Source organism: Bufo bufo, chromosome 1 (assembly GCF_905171765.1).
Source record: "Bufo bufo chromosome 1, aBufBuf1.1, whole genome shotgun sequence".
NCBI classification, from domain to species: domain Eukaryota; kingdom Metazoa; phylum Chordata; class Amphibia; order Anura; family Bufonidae; genus Bufo; species Bufo bufo.
Window position 1 is genome coordinate 620,862,155 of NC_053389.1, and position 17,743 is coordinate 620,879,897.

The window sequence follows — 17,743 nt, forward strand, 5'->3', positions numbered from 1 at the left end:
TCCACAACGGCACTGGGTTTTTCCCACCCATTGTTTGCTTGTATTCTTTTGTCTATTATAACTTGATTCATATCTCCCTACAAATAAAAGGTTACTTCTTCAGCATCATCCTGGTTCCTTTAGTACTTACTGGAGAAGGTAATTGGGAGGAGGCATTTAAACTTTTGCTTTCTACGTAGTTTCCTGTCCCTGGGTACCCGCCTCCTGCTGAATTGCCGTTGTGTAGGCTATACGAAAAATCCAATTACCGGTAAGAGTAATCATCTTTTTTGTCACCTAACATTACATAAAGTGCAACACCAAGCAATCAAAATGGCGTATGTCCCCCAAAATAGTACCAAACTGTCACCTCATCCCGCAAAAAAATGACCAAGACAAAAATCGGTCAAAAAATAAGATATGGCTCTCAAAGGAGACACTAAAACATCATTTAGGTTTCAAAAATGCTATTGTGTAAAACTTAAAGCAAAAGTATACATTAGGTATCGCCACATCTAACGATCTGCTCTATAAAAATCTCACATTATCTAACCCCTCAGGTGAAACCAATAAAAATGTCAACTCTTCCTGCAAACTACGACCCTACACAAGATGGTCAGTAAAATAAAAAAAAAAAGCGTTCAGAAAATGCAAACATAATTTTTCAAAAATGCTTTATGTAAAACTAGACAAATTTGATATAATTGCATCCGTAACAAACTGCTCTAAAAATAGCACATGATCTACGTACCTTGTCATATGAATGTTGTAAATAAAGTGCCAAAACAGCCATTTTTTGGTTACCTTTCCTCACAAAAACAATTAAAAATCATATGTACCCCAAAAGAGTATGAATAGAACTGGCACCTTATCCCCTAGTTTCAAAAATGGGGTCACTTTTTGGGAGTTTCTACTGTAAGGGTGCATCAGGGGGGCTTCAAATGGGACATGGCATCTAAAAACCAGATCAAAATATGCCTTTTAAAAAAAACATATGGCGGTCCTATTCTTCTGCGCCCTGTCGTGTGCCCTTACAGTTTATGACCACATGTGGGGTGTTTCTGTAAACAGCAGAATCAAGGTACAAATTGTTTAGCTGTTAACCCTCAATGCGTTAAGGAAAAAATAAAAAAATAGAAAATCTGCCAAAAAAGTGAAGTTTAAAAATGTGATCTCCATTTTCCTTTAATTCTTGTGGAACACATAGAGTGTTAAAGTTTGTAAAAACAGTTAAGTAACTTGAGGGGTGTAGTTCCTACAATGGGGTCATTTATGGGGGTATCCACTACATAAGCCCCACAAAGTGACTTCAGACCTGAACTGGTCCTTACAAAGTGGGTTTTGGCAATTTCTCAAGAATTGCTTCTAAAATTCCAAGCCTTCTAACGTCCTAAAAAAATTAAATTACATTTACAAAATGATGCCAACATAAAGTAGACATGAGGAATGTTACGTAATAAATATTTTATGAGGCACTGTTTTAAAAGCAGAGGAATGTGAAGTTTTCAAAATCTCACCTAAAGAATTATTAGGAACACCATACTAATACGGTGTTGGACCCCCTTTGCCTTCAGAACTGCCTTAATTCTACGTGGCATTGATTCAACAAGGTGCTGATAGCATTCTTTAGAAATGTTGGCCCATATTGATAGGATAGCATCTTAGTTGATGGAGATTTGAGGGATGCACATCCAGGGCACGAAGCTACCGTTCCACCGCATCCTAAAGATGCTCTATTGGGTTGAGATCTGGTGACTGTGGGGTCCATTTTAGTACAGTGAACTCATTGTCATGTTCAACCAATTTGAAATGATTCGAGCTTTGTGACATGGTGCATTATCCTGCTGGAAGTAGCCAGAGGATGGATACATGTTCTCATTCTGTTTACGCCAAATTCGGACTCTACCATTTGAATGTCTCAACAGAGACTCAGACCAGGCAACATTTTTCCAGTCTTCAACAGTCCAATTTTGGTGAGCTCGTGCAAATTGTAGCCTCTTTTTCCTATTTGTAGTGGAGATGAGTGCTACCCGGTGGGGTCTTCTGCTGTTGTAGCCCATCCGCCTCAAGGTTGTGAGTGTTGTGGCTTCACAAATGCTTTGCTGCATACCTCGGTTGTAACGAGTGGTTATTTCAGTCAACGTTGCTCTATCAGCTTGAATCAGTCGGCCCATTCTCCTCTGACCTCTAGCATCCACAAGGCATTTTTGCCCACAGGACTGCCGCATACTGGATGTTTTTCCCTTTTCACACCATTCTTTGTAAACCCTAGAAATGGTTGTGCGTGAAAATCCCAGTAACTGAGCAGATTGTGAAATACTCAGACCGGCCCGTCTGGCACCAACAACCATGCCACGCTCAGAATTGCTTAAATCACCTTTCTTTCCCATTCTGACATTCAGTTTGGAGGTCAGGAGATTGTCTTGACCAGGACCAGCCCCCTAAATGCATTGAAGCAACTGCCATGTGATTGGTTGACTAGATAATTGCATTAATGAGAAATAGAACAGGTGTTCCTAATAATTCTTTAGGTGAGGGTATATTGACTCAAATTTATGACTATCATGAAATACAATGTCACGAGAAAACGATCTCTGAATGGCTTGGATAAGTAAAAGCGTTCCAAAGCCATTACCACATAAAGTGACATATGTCAGATATGACAAATTAGGCCTGGTCAGGAAGGGAACAAATGGCCCGGATGTGAAGTGGTTAAAAGGGCACAAAAAAACTAACACCAGAGTTAAAAAAAATGCAGTGCAAGAAATCTCATTATGTGAATTGTCATATGTAGAGCTGTCCATAGAGAGATGGAAACAGACACTCCCAATTGGCTACCCACCAAGAAGTTTTGCTGCCAGCATGACGAGTCATGCTGAAGGACTTATTAAAAGTCTGTCGGTACCCTAATACCACTCTGAGAGGTTCCATGGAGCTTTAATAAGCAACCTATATGTTTTTGGCATTCTGCTGTCTGTGCATGTACATAGATTTCTTTTGAATTCTTCATTTTGTAAAAAGTGACTTAACCTCCTAACAGTCACATTAAAATTCGGAAAACCCTCCCAAAAATATCACTTTAATTGTAGATTTAATACGTGTCTGCAGTAAATCTTGTTGTACAACTCAGGGAACACAATTGCATTTTTTAACCCCTCAGTTTATTATGCTTTAGGTGTTGGAGAAGACTTCTAGGCACAGAGGCATGCCAGTTAGTAGCCCATTTCCCCAGTGACCTACCTTGCTGCAGGAACCCTATAATCAATCTGCAGAGTCTTGCTGCTGTGTGATCAGATACTGTATTTGCATGTATTTGTACATTGGACCCCAAAATGAATTTTACTGGTGGACTCTAGGCTCACCTGTCCCTTGACCCCTTGTCCTACTTCGAGACAAGCTGCTGCCATGTGAGAATAGAGCAATTTGTACAACACTTTTTTTGGGTTTTCAGTTGCTTTAATGGGTCAGAAATTTCAAATTCACACGAAGACTTCTTAAATAGTTTATATTTTATCCAGTATCACATTCTCATAGAATCATTATTAGAGAAACAGTTTCTCTGTTCAAGCAGGAGACCTTTCATAATACTGAAAACTTCAATACCAAGCAGTAGACTGCAGCAAAACAAAATTGCACAATTGTTCATAGAGTACAGTAGACAAACCATACAGCATCTGAGCTCTTTAACTGAACATTAACTTAGACAGATTAATATATATTTTTAATTATTAATACCACACAAAAAAACAAAAAACAAAACATATGATGCATAAATATATCCTTATTAAACAAGTTACAAAAATACTGGTACTTTTGCTCCATTTCCTCATAAGGTTGCATTATTTGGCAAAAAATGGACTCTCCAATGAAAAAAGTTAACTAAAGTTGATCAGGTTAGAAGACTTTCAGACTGTTTGAGGTGGTGAAATGAGCAGCACATTAGAAGCATGACTAGATCAAAAAGGTCATAAGGTAGACCTTCTGAATCTGGTACACAAGCAACAGATCTTTACCACACACTTAAATAGTAAATTCATGCAATAAAAAGGAAGGTTGTAAGAGTCACAGAAATTAAAGCATGGCCTGGACTTGCTGTAACCATATCTTGTTCTACCACAGTTTCAGAAGTCATGAGGCATCTTTATTTAGACTAAGTTAATGAAGTCACCCAGCTGACTGGTTAATATTCCACAGAAAGTCCAAACCAATGCAAGGGATTTGCTTGACGACTCCATGTTGGGAGATCTGGACCAAACATTCGGAGGCATATGGAGAAATACAATGTTCAGTGAATACTTATTCATGTTTGGTACATCACTTCATGGAGGAAAAAAAATAAATCCAAAAGGGGTTGGAGGGAAGGTTTCAATCCTAGACATGTAAAAAAAAAAAATTTGAGTTTGATATTTAGTCAGCATGGTTTCATTATCCTGTTGCATTTTCGTTTAAAGCTGCTCTAATAGTCTGTATAGAGACAGGTCCTCATTTAGCACACCTTGACTCCAGAATTCTGGCTTCAAAATTTCACATTTGCAGCTTTAGGCTCACTTACCCAAACATTGACTTTTGCATTTTTTAGACCACCCACTCCAGTTTTGAACTATGGGTTGGGAAGTGGGCAGTTACCTATGTAAATAAGTTTCACTCCAGACTTTAAAACTCACTTCAGTAGGAGGGTGGAAGGGGTGCACCACCAATGAGGTCAGGTGAGGTAGTGGAAAGGCCATGGGTAATGAGCACTTCATTGTGGAAATGCTCATGTCTACATATTCAACTGCATTGCTGTACTCAGGACAGCAATACAGTTGAATGCAGCGACAGGGCATGGGAGCGATGTCTCCTCGACCAACTGTTTCCACTAATAGGCTTTAGCCTTAGTTCTTGTAGCTCAGAGGCAGATATTCCACTGCCTGAGCCATGCTGCATAGAGCTCAGGGCACAGACTAGAAGAATGCGTCTAGCACTGCGTCGCTGACAACAGAATGGAGGCAAGTATTTGAGTTTATTATTTTTATTTGGCAGCATGGTGTTGGGCCACAGTGGGATGGGGGTCATTTTGTAATCGAGAAAGCACTATGGGACATTGTGGCTGTAAAAAAGGACAATTTTTGTACTGGCACACATAAGGGGACATCCATTGTACTTGGGGCACTAACAGGGAGCATTTTTTGTACTTGGTGCACATTGTAAGGGAGTGATTTTTGCACTGGCACATTCTAAGGTGGCCACTATGGGGACATTTCTTTGACATGGGGCACTAAAAAGTGTTTTTGTACTGGCACATCATGAGGGAGTATTTTTTGTATTGGCATGTGTAAGAGGGTATATTTTTGTACAGGCACATTAGGAGGCATTATGACTGGGGGCACTATGGGAGAAAATGATGGACACTACTATTGGGTGCACTGTTACCACATAGTGCACTCTGGCAAATAATTACGGTACTATTGGTGGGACTGGTAATGGCATTTTCAGGGGGATTATCTGTTTCTGCAGTATAGTACTGGAAAGCACAGTGGGCACTGTATTAGAGGTGGCAGGATGGGGTATTCAGAAGGTGGTGAGGAGGATGGAAAAGTAGTTATCAAACTCTGCAGAGATAAGTCTGAAAGAAAGCATGGTGGTCTGGTCTGAATGGAAAAGATAAAGAACTTCTACATAGGACACATTGCTGAATGTACAGAGTATGTGGTGCTGTATTAACCTTATGTTTTATAGCTCTGTAAGTAATGTTTTCCAAGTAAAGTGGACCAGTCACCACGAAGTGCAATGCAATCTGAATTACCATGGTATTGAGCAGGTGAAAATGAGAAGATATATCTGTGGGAAAAGATTCAGTAAAACCTGTAATTTATATGTTTATATCTTTACAGCCCTGTGAATACCCATCAGTACAGGGAGGTGGTGTTTAGTGATTGATAGCCGTCAGCCACTGATAACCCCTCCCTCCTGTACCAATAGGTATTCACAAGTGGAAAAGCGAAGATAAATTGCAGGTTTTACTGAATCGTCAAAAATATAGCAATATGCTCATCTTCTCCTGCTCTACAAACATGACTCTCAGATTGCACTGCATTTTGTGGTGGCAGGTACTCTTTAAAAGGAAAACAAAAATTGATCATTGATAAATCTGGCATATAGTATGCCAACACAGACTCTAGCAAAACTGACTTCAAATAATATCCTAATGATAAATTCCTTTAGAAACTTCTACAAATCGTTCAGCCCTTTATATTACATTCTCAAAATTAAGTACAGTAATCTGCCATTTACAGAAGGATTATATACAGTGCTTTACTTACCAAAGAGCTTTTAGCAGAATTGGCGCGATTTCCATCCTTGCTGGGTGGCTTCAGATGGTGGATACCAACGCATCTGAGAATGAAAAAGGCATATTCTTACATTCCAAGGCAAATAGATACCAAATACTGTTAAGTGCCAATGAAACAAGGATTGTTAGCGTTTTGGACTGAATATTTAGCTTTTTGTGGGACATTCCAGCCTATCAAAATGGTACCAACATCTTTTCAATCTGCATTATAAAATGGAAAATAAAAAGCTACACCTTATACTTGTTAACTCAAGCAGCCAATTAATGCCAAAACAAAGACCTCCATCAACCCTTTCAGCCCCGAAAGTATTTTTTGCGTTTTAGTTTTGCGCTCTGTCTTCCCAGAGCCATAACTTATTTGTCTGTTCACAGCCATATGAGGGCTTGTTTTTTATGGGACAAGTTGTACTTTCCAAAGCTACCATTTAATATTGCATATGATGTAGTGGGGGGGGGAGAATCCAGTTTTAATTTTTTTATTTAAGACTTTCAATGTACAATAAAACTGACTGGTTACTTTTATTCTACAGGTCAGTACGAATCCCGCAATGCCTTATATTTATAGTTTGTGTTTTGATAGTGATAAAAAAAAATAAAAATAAAATAGGGGGAAAAAGTTGTCACCTATAACTTATAATTGTGTACGGAGCTGCATGGGGGCTCATTTTTTGCAGGGCGATCTGAACTTTTCATTGATACCATTCTGGGGTGTGTATAACTTTTTGATCAATTACATTTTTGTAGAAAATGAAGCGACCAAAAACTGCGAATCAGCCATTTGGACACTTTTCTGTTTTGTCATATGGGGAATATATTTTTATACTATGGGCATTTTCACACATTGTGACACCCAAAATGTGTATTTATTTTATTTTGGGAAAAGGTGATCCGAATTTATGTTTTTTTATTTTTATTTTATTTTATTTTTTCTTCACACTATAGTTCCCCATGCCATTATCATAGACTCCAATGCATTAGCATCTCTGAAGATTTTACAAGTTTCCCATGGAGCCCTATTACAAGCAAGGGCTCCATAGGAAATACTATGCAGCAGCCTCCTGTCATTCACAAAGACAGGGGCTGCTGCATACACACTCCAGCTCCTCCAAAAAGCGCCACACGGGGGAGCTGGAGCACCACCGAAAGCACGTGCTTTCAGTTTTCAGCGCGCTTAGATGCCATGACTGCATCTGAGGGGTTAAATGTCCATGATCAGCATTACTGCCAGTTGCTGACATGAGCCACAGGTGTCTGCTATATGAAGCAGGTGGCCACCTGCGGCTATGGCACCCGCTCAGGAGCAGGCACCATCTTTAAAGATGCGGCCAGCACCGTACTATTACAGCGCTGGTTGGGAATGGGTTAAAGTGCTAAAGAACATCTTTCAGCAGTGTCATAGCACCTGGTTTTGGAGGCAGTAGCACTGCATTGGAATATACTGACATCAGTACTCTAATGACTAAATTTATTGCAGAAGACCAATAGCTAGCCAATGATTGCATGTTAGTCACCTAGGGTGAGGAAAAAAATAAAATCAAAATTACCCCCTTCCCCAAAAGGTAAATGCCAATTAAAATGTATGGGCCTCCCACATGTGAAAAATGCCCGTAATATACAAATCTAAAACATCTATCCAATTTGGCAAATGGCAAAACAGAAAAAAAAAAATATATATATATATATTATATATATATATATAATAATAATAATGCTGTCTGGGCATGATGGAAGTTAGTTTTGCAACAGCTGGAGGGCCATACGTTTGACATCCTTGTGCCATGACATCCATTTTATCCCGGAAAAAAAAAAAATTAGAAATGTGTGCCTGCATTGAAAGGCAGGTAGGCTTAGACTCATGACTGCTGCATTCAAGAAGCACATTTCTACTTTATACAACTAGATACCAGATCCAAGATTAAATGGAAGCAAAAAGGCAAATTTCACCTTTGTCACATTAGCATGGTTAATTTATCTACAGCCAGGTCTGGAAAACTGCAGTGTTCTATAAAAGTAGTAAGCCAGTCTTGACAACTTAAGGCCTCATGCACACAACCGTTTAGGTCCGCATCCGAGCCGCAGTTTTTGCGGCTCGGATGCGGACCCATTCACTTCAATGGGGCCGCAAAAGATGCGGACAGCACTCCGTGTGCTGTCCGCATCAGTTGCTCCGTTCAGTAGCCCCGCAAAAAAACAAAAAAAAAAACCACACCTCTCATGTCCTATTTTGCAGACAATAGGCATGTCTACAATGGGCCGCCCGTTCCACAAATTGCGGAAGGCACATGGGCGGCTTCCGTTTTTTGCGGATCCATGGTTTGCGGACTGCAAAAAAAACGGCAGTCGTGTGCATGTAGCCTAAAGGAAAGTCCAGCCTTTGGTACTTTAAGGATCACCATGGTTTTGGAGCACTGAGTAGTACTGCAGATAAGGACTTCTAGGCTTTTCAGACTGCTCCCTTCACCAACATACAGTTTTACTAAGCTTCCATACAGAATGGAGAGGAGTCTGGACTCATGTAGTACTACTCCAAAATCACAGTGATAGGCTCCCTTTAAATGTCAGCAGCATTTTGTACCTATATAAGGCTGAGACGGGATGATTGCTGAGCAGAGTATATGATCAGGAGGGTGGCAGCCGACTGCTAGAGCCCATGTGTTTCACTGTTTGAGTGGAGTGACTCCAATTGACAAACTGGAGGTTTGGCCAGGCTCTCAGATTACATCCCTTGTGTCACATTTATCAAGTGTGAAAATAAAAATAAAAGATGCATCTCCCCCCCCCCCCCCGTGTACCTTCACTGAAATGAGATGCAAATACAATACACTTGTAGAAAGTGTATTACTGTGTGCCAGTGTCAAGTTTGCCACAGCTGTGCTTTGCAAAGCCAGTCTAAAAAACTAACCTCAAATACACCTACAACAGTAACCTCCCCCATGGTTTGTACAGTTAATGTCCAACTTGTAGCCTACAGAGTCAAGACCACTTTAGTGGTACAACCACTATCACATTGCTTCAATACCACTCTAACGCCAAGTCACTCCAATCAAACCAAGAACAGCTGCACCCAGGGCCACATTCTCTACTAGTGCTATATACAGACCATAGATTTGTGCTGCACAAGTACTGCATGTCTGGGTAGCCAAGTACTACCACACAGATGGCATCCTCAGAAAGGGAGGGGGGGGGGGGGAGTAATTAGAGCCACAGACCCTTTCTGGGATCTATATTCAGGTTTACAGAGTGGGTAAAGTGTCAACATAAAAAGTTAATATCCCTTAGAAGTCATGGTCCCTGACTTGTCGTCATTTTCTTATGCTTCCACTGCAAATAGCACATATGGAGTTCATTCCATCCATCTTAGTGGGAACAGGAAACACTTGTTTGTCACACGATTTTTAACCATAGATATCTGCCCCCTGTATGACTTATGATAGGAGTCAAACTGCTCAAGAGTCAAGAACTAACAATTTCATATATTCAGCAGCTTCTAACAAGTCATTTTTCACCAGATCCAACATGTTTAAACCACCTTGCCTGGTTGAGTAGCCTCCTCAGAAGTAGTACCACTCTTCCCTGCGGCCATTGATGAGAGCTTGAGCCATGTTTTTAGGTCTGCAAACATTTCATTGTTTGACTGGATTTAAACTATGCAGAACTCCCTTAAAAGATCCTTCACCCTGAAGATTGGTTTGTAAAATAAGCATATGAGGATTACACAACTACCCAATAGCCATTTCAGACAGATGTTTTCTGTTCAGTCAGTTTGTGGCAAGAGCAGGGGGAGGGAGAAGGAGATAACATTCCTCTGCTAAGCAACATCATTCTAGGAGTAAATCTACGTCAAGGGTGAAGCTACAAATTTAGACAGTGTTCTTAGGGACAGCATAGCCAAGGGAAGAACTCTTGTAAACTCTGGATTTAAGAAAGGAGATGCATTAAGTAGTTTTAGGAGCATTAAAAAAAAAAAAACCAAGTCATAGGAAATTGGTAAGGGCTCCAAACCATGCAACATTCATATCAGTATTTGTAATTCCAGGGTTCTGTTCCTATGCTGGATACTGCTGGTGCCCAATGGATCTCATTGCCCGTATGATTAGCAGTATTTATTCATCAGATTGCTCTTGCCACAGACAGAACACTGGAATTGCAGATGCTGATCGGCATGTAGCCTTAAACCAGATGACACTTACAGAAACAGTAGTAATGAAAAATAAACTACACAAAAAATAAAAACGAAAGACAAAAACAGGATTATGCCAATGCCACTTTCTATGCTTCAAGTACCCAGAATACCCTTCTTTTAGAACTCTGCATTGAACCATAATGTTTACTCTACTTAGGAACTGGGAGTTACCATCCCCCTTTGACACCAACACCATTTAATCAGTGCCAACAGTGGGACACAAAACTGACAAGATTGTTAACATCCAGTTTTATTCATAGGCTTTAGATTCACCCAACATACACAGTGCAACGTTTCAGCTCCTCCATGTTGCACTGTGGCTGTTGGGTAAATACCCTTAGATTTATACTGGAGTGTTTCTCTATAGTTTTTGGGGATCTGGATTCCGTTGGAGCTTGAACCAGAGTTTTACCTGTTACTGTGACAGGACCCCCACTGATCAGATACTGACTACCTATCCAGAGGATAGGTAATCAGTAAAAACCCTTAAAATCACTAAAATGTGCGTTTGCGAATATATATATTAAACCTGCCCTTATGAATGCTGATCTGCCATTCATCATCACAACAAGCTCAGGCCCAAATTGCATTTGCTAAAGGTATTAGTTATACCGACTCAATTGTGATGTTCTAGAGATTCTTCACCAGTGTAGTTCAGTTTGCCATGTCACTTCTAGACTACAGATTAATAGATGATTAAATAAACCATAGGACTTTCTTGTGAAATTGCTCCAAGCAGTCTTAGGTTAGTAGGTGAATATAATGTTTAACTACTTGGAAGAAATAAGTAAGCCATTTGCTTTTATGTTAGGGTACAATGGAATGCAAGAACATAAGGGGAAATTGGTTGCTAGGGACAACTAAGCCAATTTTCCTTTGCACTAGTTTTGATAAATCTCCCCGTAGTGTTCTGCTTTGGGTGCTCAAGACCTATCCCTCGCTCATGCAGCAAGATTAGCTTTTTCTTTGCATTTAAACCCAACACATCTATGTTCTGTGTGGTAGATTCACTGCAGGAAAATCTGCAGAAACAATCATTTATAAGGGAAGAAGTTTGTCACATTAGTCAAGAACAAGGAGCACCAAGCATAGTAAAGAGCTATAGTTTATGAATAGCTATGCACTTCCATGGAGAGATTCTGAAGACGGTCATTTGTGGTCTCACTGGTGGGTTTATGATACGCCCTTTCCAGCTAAAACCTTTGACTTGGCAGCAGGCTGAACATTTTTACCTGTGCATGTAGAGCAGCAGCTGCAGCCGCCGCTGCTGGGTAAGTAAATGCAGCGTGAGGGATTGCTGGTGCCAGCTCTGCAGTGTACAGTGGATAGGGAGACCAAGCTTCTGGTGAGGCTGGGATCAGTGCAGCACCCGTTAGGTCATCTAGAGGAAAGCAAAAACTATTTTTTTTAGTTTGTACACTTTATTCTAGAAACCATTTTCAGCCTAATGTCAGGGAAAGAACATATGTAAAGCAGCAGGCAAAAATCTTCACTTCATCTAAACACAAGCCTAGAGAAGCCTTTGACAACCTACACTGAGTGTTACACAATTTCAAGGCAAATTGAGAAGGCTGAAGGGAAGGATTAACAATGGGAAAATTGCAAAAATGTGCCAGAACAAGAAGTTAAAAAGGTTATGACTAGTGCCTGCAAAATAATTACATGCAGAAGTTGAATGGACAGGATCTAGTGATGCCAGTAGCAGGCAATTAACTAGTGGCAACTCAATGCCGTTTTGTGCATAGTAATGCACGCAAACAACCTGCACAGACTGGTTCATGAGCGCTGCCGCAGCTAAAGAACTCAGCAGGGACCAGAACCATTGTGAAGACAGGTCAAGACCCACAGAGACAGAATAAAGCAGTGGGGAGCAGGAAAGTACTTTACAGGTCTAGGGGAGTGGGGGTGAAATTTTAAAATACCACCTAGAGGCTCTGCTCTCCACATTGATTAATGAGGTCCAGCAGAGATCTGGCTGCTTTCTGGCATAAATACCAGGTTTAGTTTGGACAAAAACAATTAAATGTAACTTTGTCAAACCAACAGCCGGCATTTGTGCAGAGTCAGGCAGCTGGATCTGCTTGACACAGATGTGAACGCGGTGCAACTCGTGTGCAGTCTGACAGCCAAATTTCCTGTACTGACCACAGCATCATAGATTATTATGCAGTGACTTCTGGTCAGACGAGACATTTTGTCCAGGAAACGTTGCCATCACACGCTTGTGCAATACTGGCCATAGCCTATTAATTAACAAGGTTGCCCAGTTTATATTACTAGCTGAACATGTATGCAGCTAGTAATAGCCATTACTAAACTATTGGCATTGATCTCTCGAATATGAATAAATTCATTTTTAGGACTTGTGCACACAGCTGTAAGTATTTTGCAGTCCACAAAACAATCCTAGCCAAGTGCAGGCCGCCATTTACTTTTTAACTGCAATAGGACAAGTTCTATACGGAAATGAATGGGTCTGCATAGGATTTGCAAAAATATAGATCGGATGCGGACAAAAATATGGCCACATGCCTGTCCCCTAACCTGCATGCTGGCCTTCTGCTGGGGACATGGTTTCTATTCACTTACACTGGGAAATGGACAAGGAATTAGCGCATACAGTCCACTCCCAGTATAAATGAATGGAGGCCACTGATAGATGGAACCCACCATCAGAGGTCATGTTCCTAGAGCAGAACTGGCCTCTCAGGTCAGGGGAGCTCAATGTAAAAATGAATTGTCAGACATTGCCCATAGTTTAATAGTGCTTATTACTAGCTCCCTGAAGGTACTGTTACCAGTACATGTGTAGCCAGTAAAATACACTGGCCAAACCCTTTAACTACTGCAGTTTCCTTAACCGGATTCTTTCACAAAAATCAGTTTCAGAACTTACATGGATCTCGTGCAATGAAGTGTGCTCCAAGTGCAGGGTGGAGGTGTGTGGGGTTAGGTGTAGCCATTAATTTGTTTTTAGCCATCTTTGTGTTGGCCTTCGCAAACTCTAGTCTTAAGGTCTGTGGGTTCTCTGGATCAAAACGGATACCCTAAGGAAAGCAAATTACCAATGGAACATCTTAATAGACCAAATAGCATTACAAGATTCAACAATTTAAGAAAAATCCATCATGCAGCTTCTAGTACAGAGAAGTCTCACAGCTTTATTTAATATTGCCAACATACATAGTGTATTGCAAAACTTAAGAAAAGTTGGTAAAAGATGTTAAGGCTTCAATAAATTAAACAGCTAAAAAAAACAAAAAAAAACACGTTAATATTAGTTTCTAGATGTGAGTAAACCAGGGTATAAGTGGATAATAGATTAGTGAATTCTGCATCTTCTATTACGACGGATGTGCCACTCCTACTATTCTTGTTCGACATTATCAATGAATTGCTAGCAGTCTGCAATGAAGGTCCTGCTGCACATTACCAGTCAAGGAGTGTCCCTGTACAGCCCGACACTATCCAATCAGTGCTGTCAGTGTCAGACTGCAGGGAAGCTCCCCAAGTGGCAACACCCAGCTGGACCTTCATTGCCAACTGCTAGTACTGTATTTTTCAGTCTTTAAGACAGGCACTTTTCTTTCCTGAGAAGTGGGGAAAAATGTTAGTGTATCTGATAATGCTAGAAGAAAAATTGCAGTAAAATCCAGCTTCCAATAAAAACTGACTATCACAAGATTCACATGTACAGTTCATCCATTTTGGACCACGTACTCAGTTCTTACTCATGACAAATCACTTAGAGTGACCCCTTCCATATAACTATGCCCCCCAATCATATCAGGACTCCGTGTCACATGGTAAATTGGACTGGGTCACTCAATATGGAAAACAGAAGAAAATCCTAGATAAAATACTAACAACACTAGTGATGCTGTAAAAATCTAATGGTGCTTCTTGTTCAGGCCTGTGGGAGAGCAGCCTCCTAATTTACACATCCAATAGGCTTCTCCGCTTAAGTTCTCATCTATGACCTCCGGCCCTAACTGGAAGCGCAACTCTCCCCTCCATGAACCGAGAAGGCTTTTACATCACCTTTATGGACAATGCCAAAATGTAAGCTCACAGCAGAGACATTACGTGTGTGAAATATCCAATAGGTGCTCACGCACAACACCGTAGTTTTGATTTGCTTTGTTGTGCACCCTACATATTGCATGGAGCAGTCTGCATGTAATCATTTATATTGTGAAACTCTTGTTGCAATGTACATATGCTTGTCCCGACTATGTAAAGCATCAGGACATAATGCACACTTAACTTTGCATCAGGTCACAGTGCAGAAGGAAGAGTATGCCAGATCTCCCAGTCTGATCAAAATTTTCCTCCTTTAACCCTTTCCCGACCAGCGCTGTAATAGTATGGCAGTACTATTACAGCACACTGATCGGGCGGGTGCAGGCGCTGCGTCCGCCCGATCTGCGGCAGGGGTCCGGCAGTCACCAATGGCCGGCGCATACAGCAGGGCTTCGGTGAAAACAGATGCCAGCGCATTAACCCTTGATGACCTCTGCATGTGCGATGTGTGCAGAGGCAGAGAGCTTCCATCGGGTCCCTGTGCTGCTGTACTTAGGCATTGCGGCTGCCTTCCGGGAGAGCCGGTGAGATCCAGCCCTCTGGATCTCAGGCAAACAGGCTGTAAGTGTATTACAGTGTGCAATACACTTAACAGCCAATGCATCACAATACAGAAGTACTGTGATGCATTGTAAAGGAATCAGACCCTAGTCATATTTGTTATGGTCGTGTCTAACAACCTGCTCTATAAAAAATACCACATGATCTAACCTGCCAGATGACACTAATAAAAAACTGTGCCAAAATAGCAGTTTGTTACCTTACCTCAAAAAGTAATCTAGAGAAACCAAAAATTAGATGTACCCTAAAATAGTACCAACAAAACTGCCACCTTATCCTGTAGTTTCCAAAATGGGGCAATTTGTTTTTTAGTTTCTACTCTAGGGGTGCATCAGGGGGTCACCAAATGTGACATGGCAGCTTAAAATTATCCCAGTGAAATCTGCCTTCCAAAAACCATATAGCGTTCCTTGGTGTGCCAATACAGCAGTTAACGACCACATATGGGGCGTTTCTGTAAACTGCAGAACCTGAGTTTTCTTTGGCTGTTAACCCTTGCTTTGTTAGCAGAAAATAGAAAATTTGCCAAAAAAGTGAAATTCTGAAAGTTAATCTCCATTTTCCATTAATTCTTGTGGAACACCTAAAAGGTTAACAAAGTTTGTAAAAGCAGTTTTGAATACCTTGAGGGGTGTAGTTTCTAAAGTGGGGTCATTTTTGGGTGGTTTCTATTATGTAAGCCTCACAAAGTGACTTCAGACCTGAACTGGTCCTTAAAAAGTGGGTTTTGGAAATTCTGAAAAATTTCAAGACTTTCTTCTAAAATTTTATCAAAATGGCATTCACAAAGTGATCCAAAACATGAAGTAGACATATTGTGAATGTAAAGTAATAACTATTTTTGGAGTTACTACCATTATAAAAAGTAGCACATTTCCAAATTGCAATTCCCCTAATATTTCAAGATTTTTGGTAAATTTGGCATTTATAAATAAGACATTTTTTTACTCAATTTTACCACAGTCATGAAGTACAATGTGTGACGAAAGAAACAAAAATCTCAGAATGGCCTGGATAAGTAGAAGCGTTTTAAAGTTACCACATAAAGTGACACGTCAGATTAGCAAAAAATGGCCTGGGCAGGAAGGTGAAAACTGGTCTGGGGTTTAAAGGGTTAAAACCTAGGGGTGTTCTGGACAGATGCATCTTATAGATCTAGTAATTCACTTGTAACTTTAGGAGGAATAAAGGAATAACATATTAAAGTCCTAAGAATAGATACTCCAGATTTACTACAAGGGGGATGCAAGCAGTTGCAAAAACACATCAGGAGAGGATACAGGTCCTTAATTCCACTGCCACTTGAATTAAGTCACTTACATTTAAGGCATTCTTTGCAGCTTCCGCACCGGCCCTGTTGTCAAAGGTGACAAAGCCTACAGGCTGGAGTAAAAAGAAAAGTGTAAAAAATACTGATGAGAAACAAAGTAAAACTGTCTTACAGAGGAAAGGTTACCTGTTTTGAGGTTAGCTTGATGAGTGATCCTTCATAACCCTAAAAGCAGAAGACAAATTAAAAGAATTGGCTTCAGAGAAAGGCAAAGCCTGTGGTGTTATTGCAGCATTGGGAAGTGGATGTGCTGGACACTAGGAAAGGGTAGATCTGCATGACTAATCAGGGACAGCAGTGACAAGCTGCAGAGGGAGGGTATCTGCACCCTCTGCGATGGGGTGGTGCTGTGGTCCCAAGTAGCAGAACTGAAGTTCCCAGCAGTGCCTAAGGCTGTGCTCCGTCAGTGTGGAAATTTGTGCTTACGCTGTGCAATTTTGACTGATGAGATTAAAAGAAATTGACATGGGCATACAAACTTTAAAATGCCATTTAATACACAACCCTGTGAGCTGTATCTACTTGGTGACAATTTAGAATCAGTTTAAAGCAGCAACAATAAAATACATTTTAAAGTGTAAAATCCAAGTCAATTTTGCCCATCATTTGATTCATGTATAGTGGCAGAGTGGTGGAATCTGAAATGGTACCTTTCACTGTAGTAAGACCCCCAGTTCAGGCAAAGAAGGGAAGAGAAAAATACACCAGTTACCTCTTTTAGAGCTAAGGGATTGTAGCCATCTAGCATTTGAGAGCCTACCCCTCCCCTTAAACACTGGGAGATAACCCCATATGCTGTATTGTATGTCCTTGTAGTTTGATCACAATTCAATATTAAGAAGATCTTTTGCAAGTGGGGTAGGCAAAGCTTCCAAGACATGTAGTTTACTACATCAGATCACTTTTAGAATGCTTCGAGGGGTTGTGCAGGGAGTGCTGTCTCCTCTTCAAACAGCTGATCGGCAGGAGTGCCAGACCCCTGTTGATAAGATGACCTAACCTGCAAAACCCCTTTAAATGCCAGCCTTTGGGTAAAATTTAGTTATGAAAGCAAAGCTACTGTACATTCAGTTGCCCAGTTCAGACCTGTAATTAAGCTTGTCGTAACATTTCGGTACCAAATTGCAGAGTGGAGGCTGATCCTACCTTAAATGGGCGGAAAAGCAAGTATAGTTCCCTGGGTTTGATGTCTATTGGAAGACCACTGACAAAGAGCGTTCTGACCTGTAAGTTAGGAAATAGACAGTCAAGTACATTAATACATACTCTAAAGCTT

General features: G+C 40.7%; 1 protein-coding gene across 2 annotated transcripts in view; it reads right to left on the reverse strand.

Moving 5' to 3' along the window:
• Positions 1 to 3,413: 3,413 nt before the first annotated feature.
• Positions 3,414 to 17,743, reverse strand: part of RBPMS2 (RNA binding protein, mRNA processing factor 2) — a 33,324-nt gene continuing 18,994 nt past the window's right edge. The window contains exons 2-8 of one of the 2 annotated variants that reach the window (XM_040413784.1): positions 17,614 to 17,691; positions 16,594 to 16,632; positions 16,458 to 16,520; positions 13,390 to 13,540; positions 11,726 to 11,874; positions 6,282 to 6,354; positions 3,414 to 4,350 (exon numbers count right to left, since the gene is read on the reverse strand). In XM_040413784.1, the coding sequence (XP_040269718.1) occupies positions 6,292 to 6,354; positions 11,726 to 11,874; positions 13,390 to 13,540; positions 16,458 to 16,520; positions 16,594 to 16,632; positions 17,614 to 17,691 (543 nt within the window). In that variant the 3' untranslated portion in view covers positions 3,414 to 4,350; positions 6,282 to 6,291. The remainder of the gene's footprint in view (positions 4,351 to 6,281; positions 6,355 to 11,725; positions 11,875 to 13,389; positions 13,541 to 16,457; positions 16,521 to 16,593; positions 16,633 to 17,613; positions 17,692 to 17,743) is intronic. The other variant, XM_040413785.1, reaches the window with a different exon arrangement.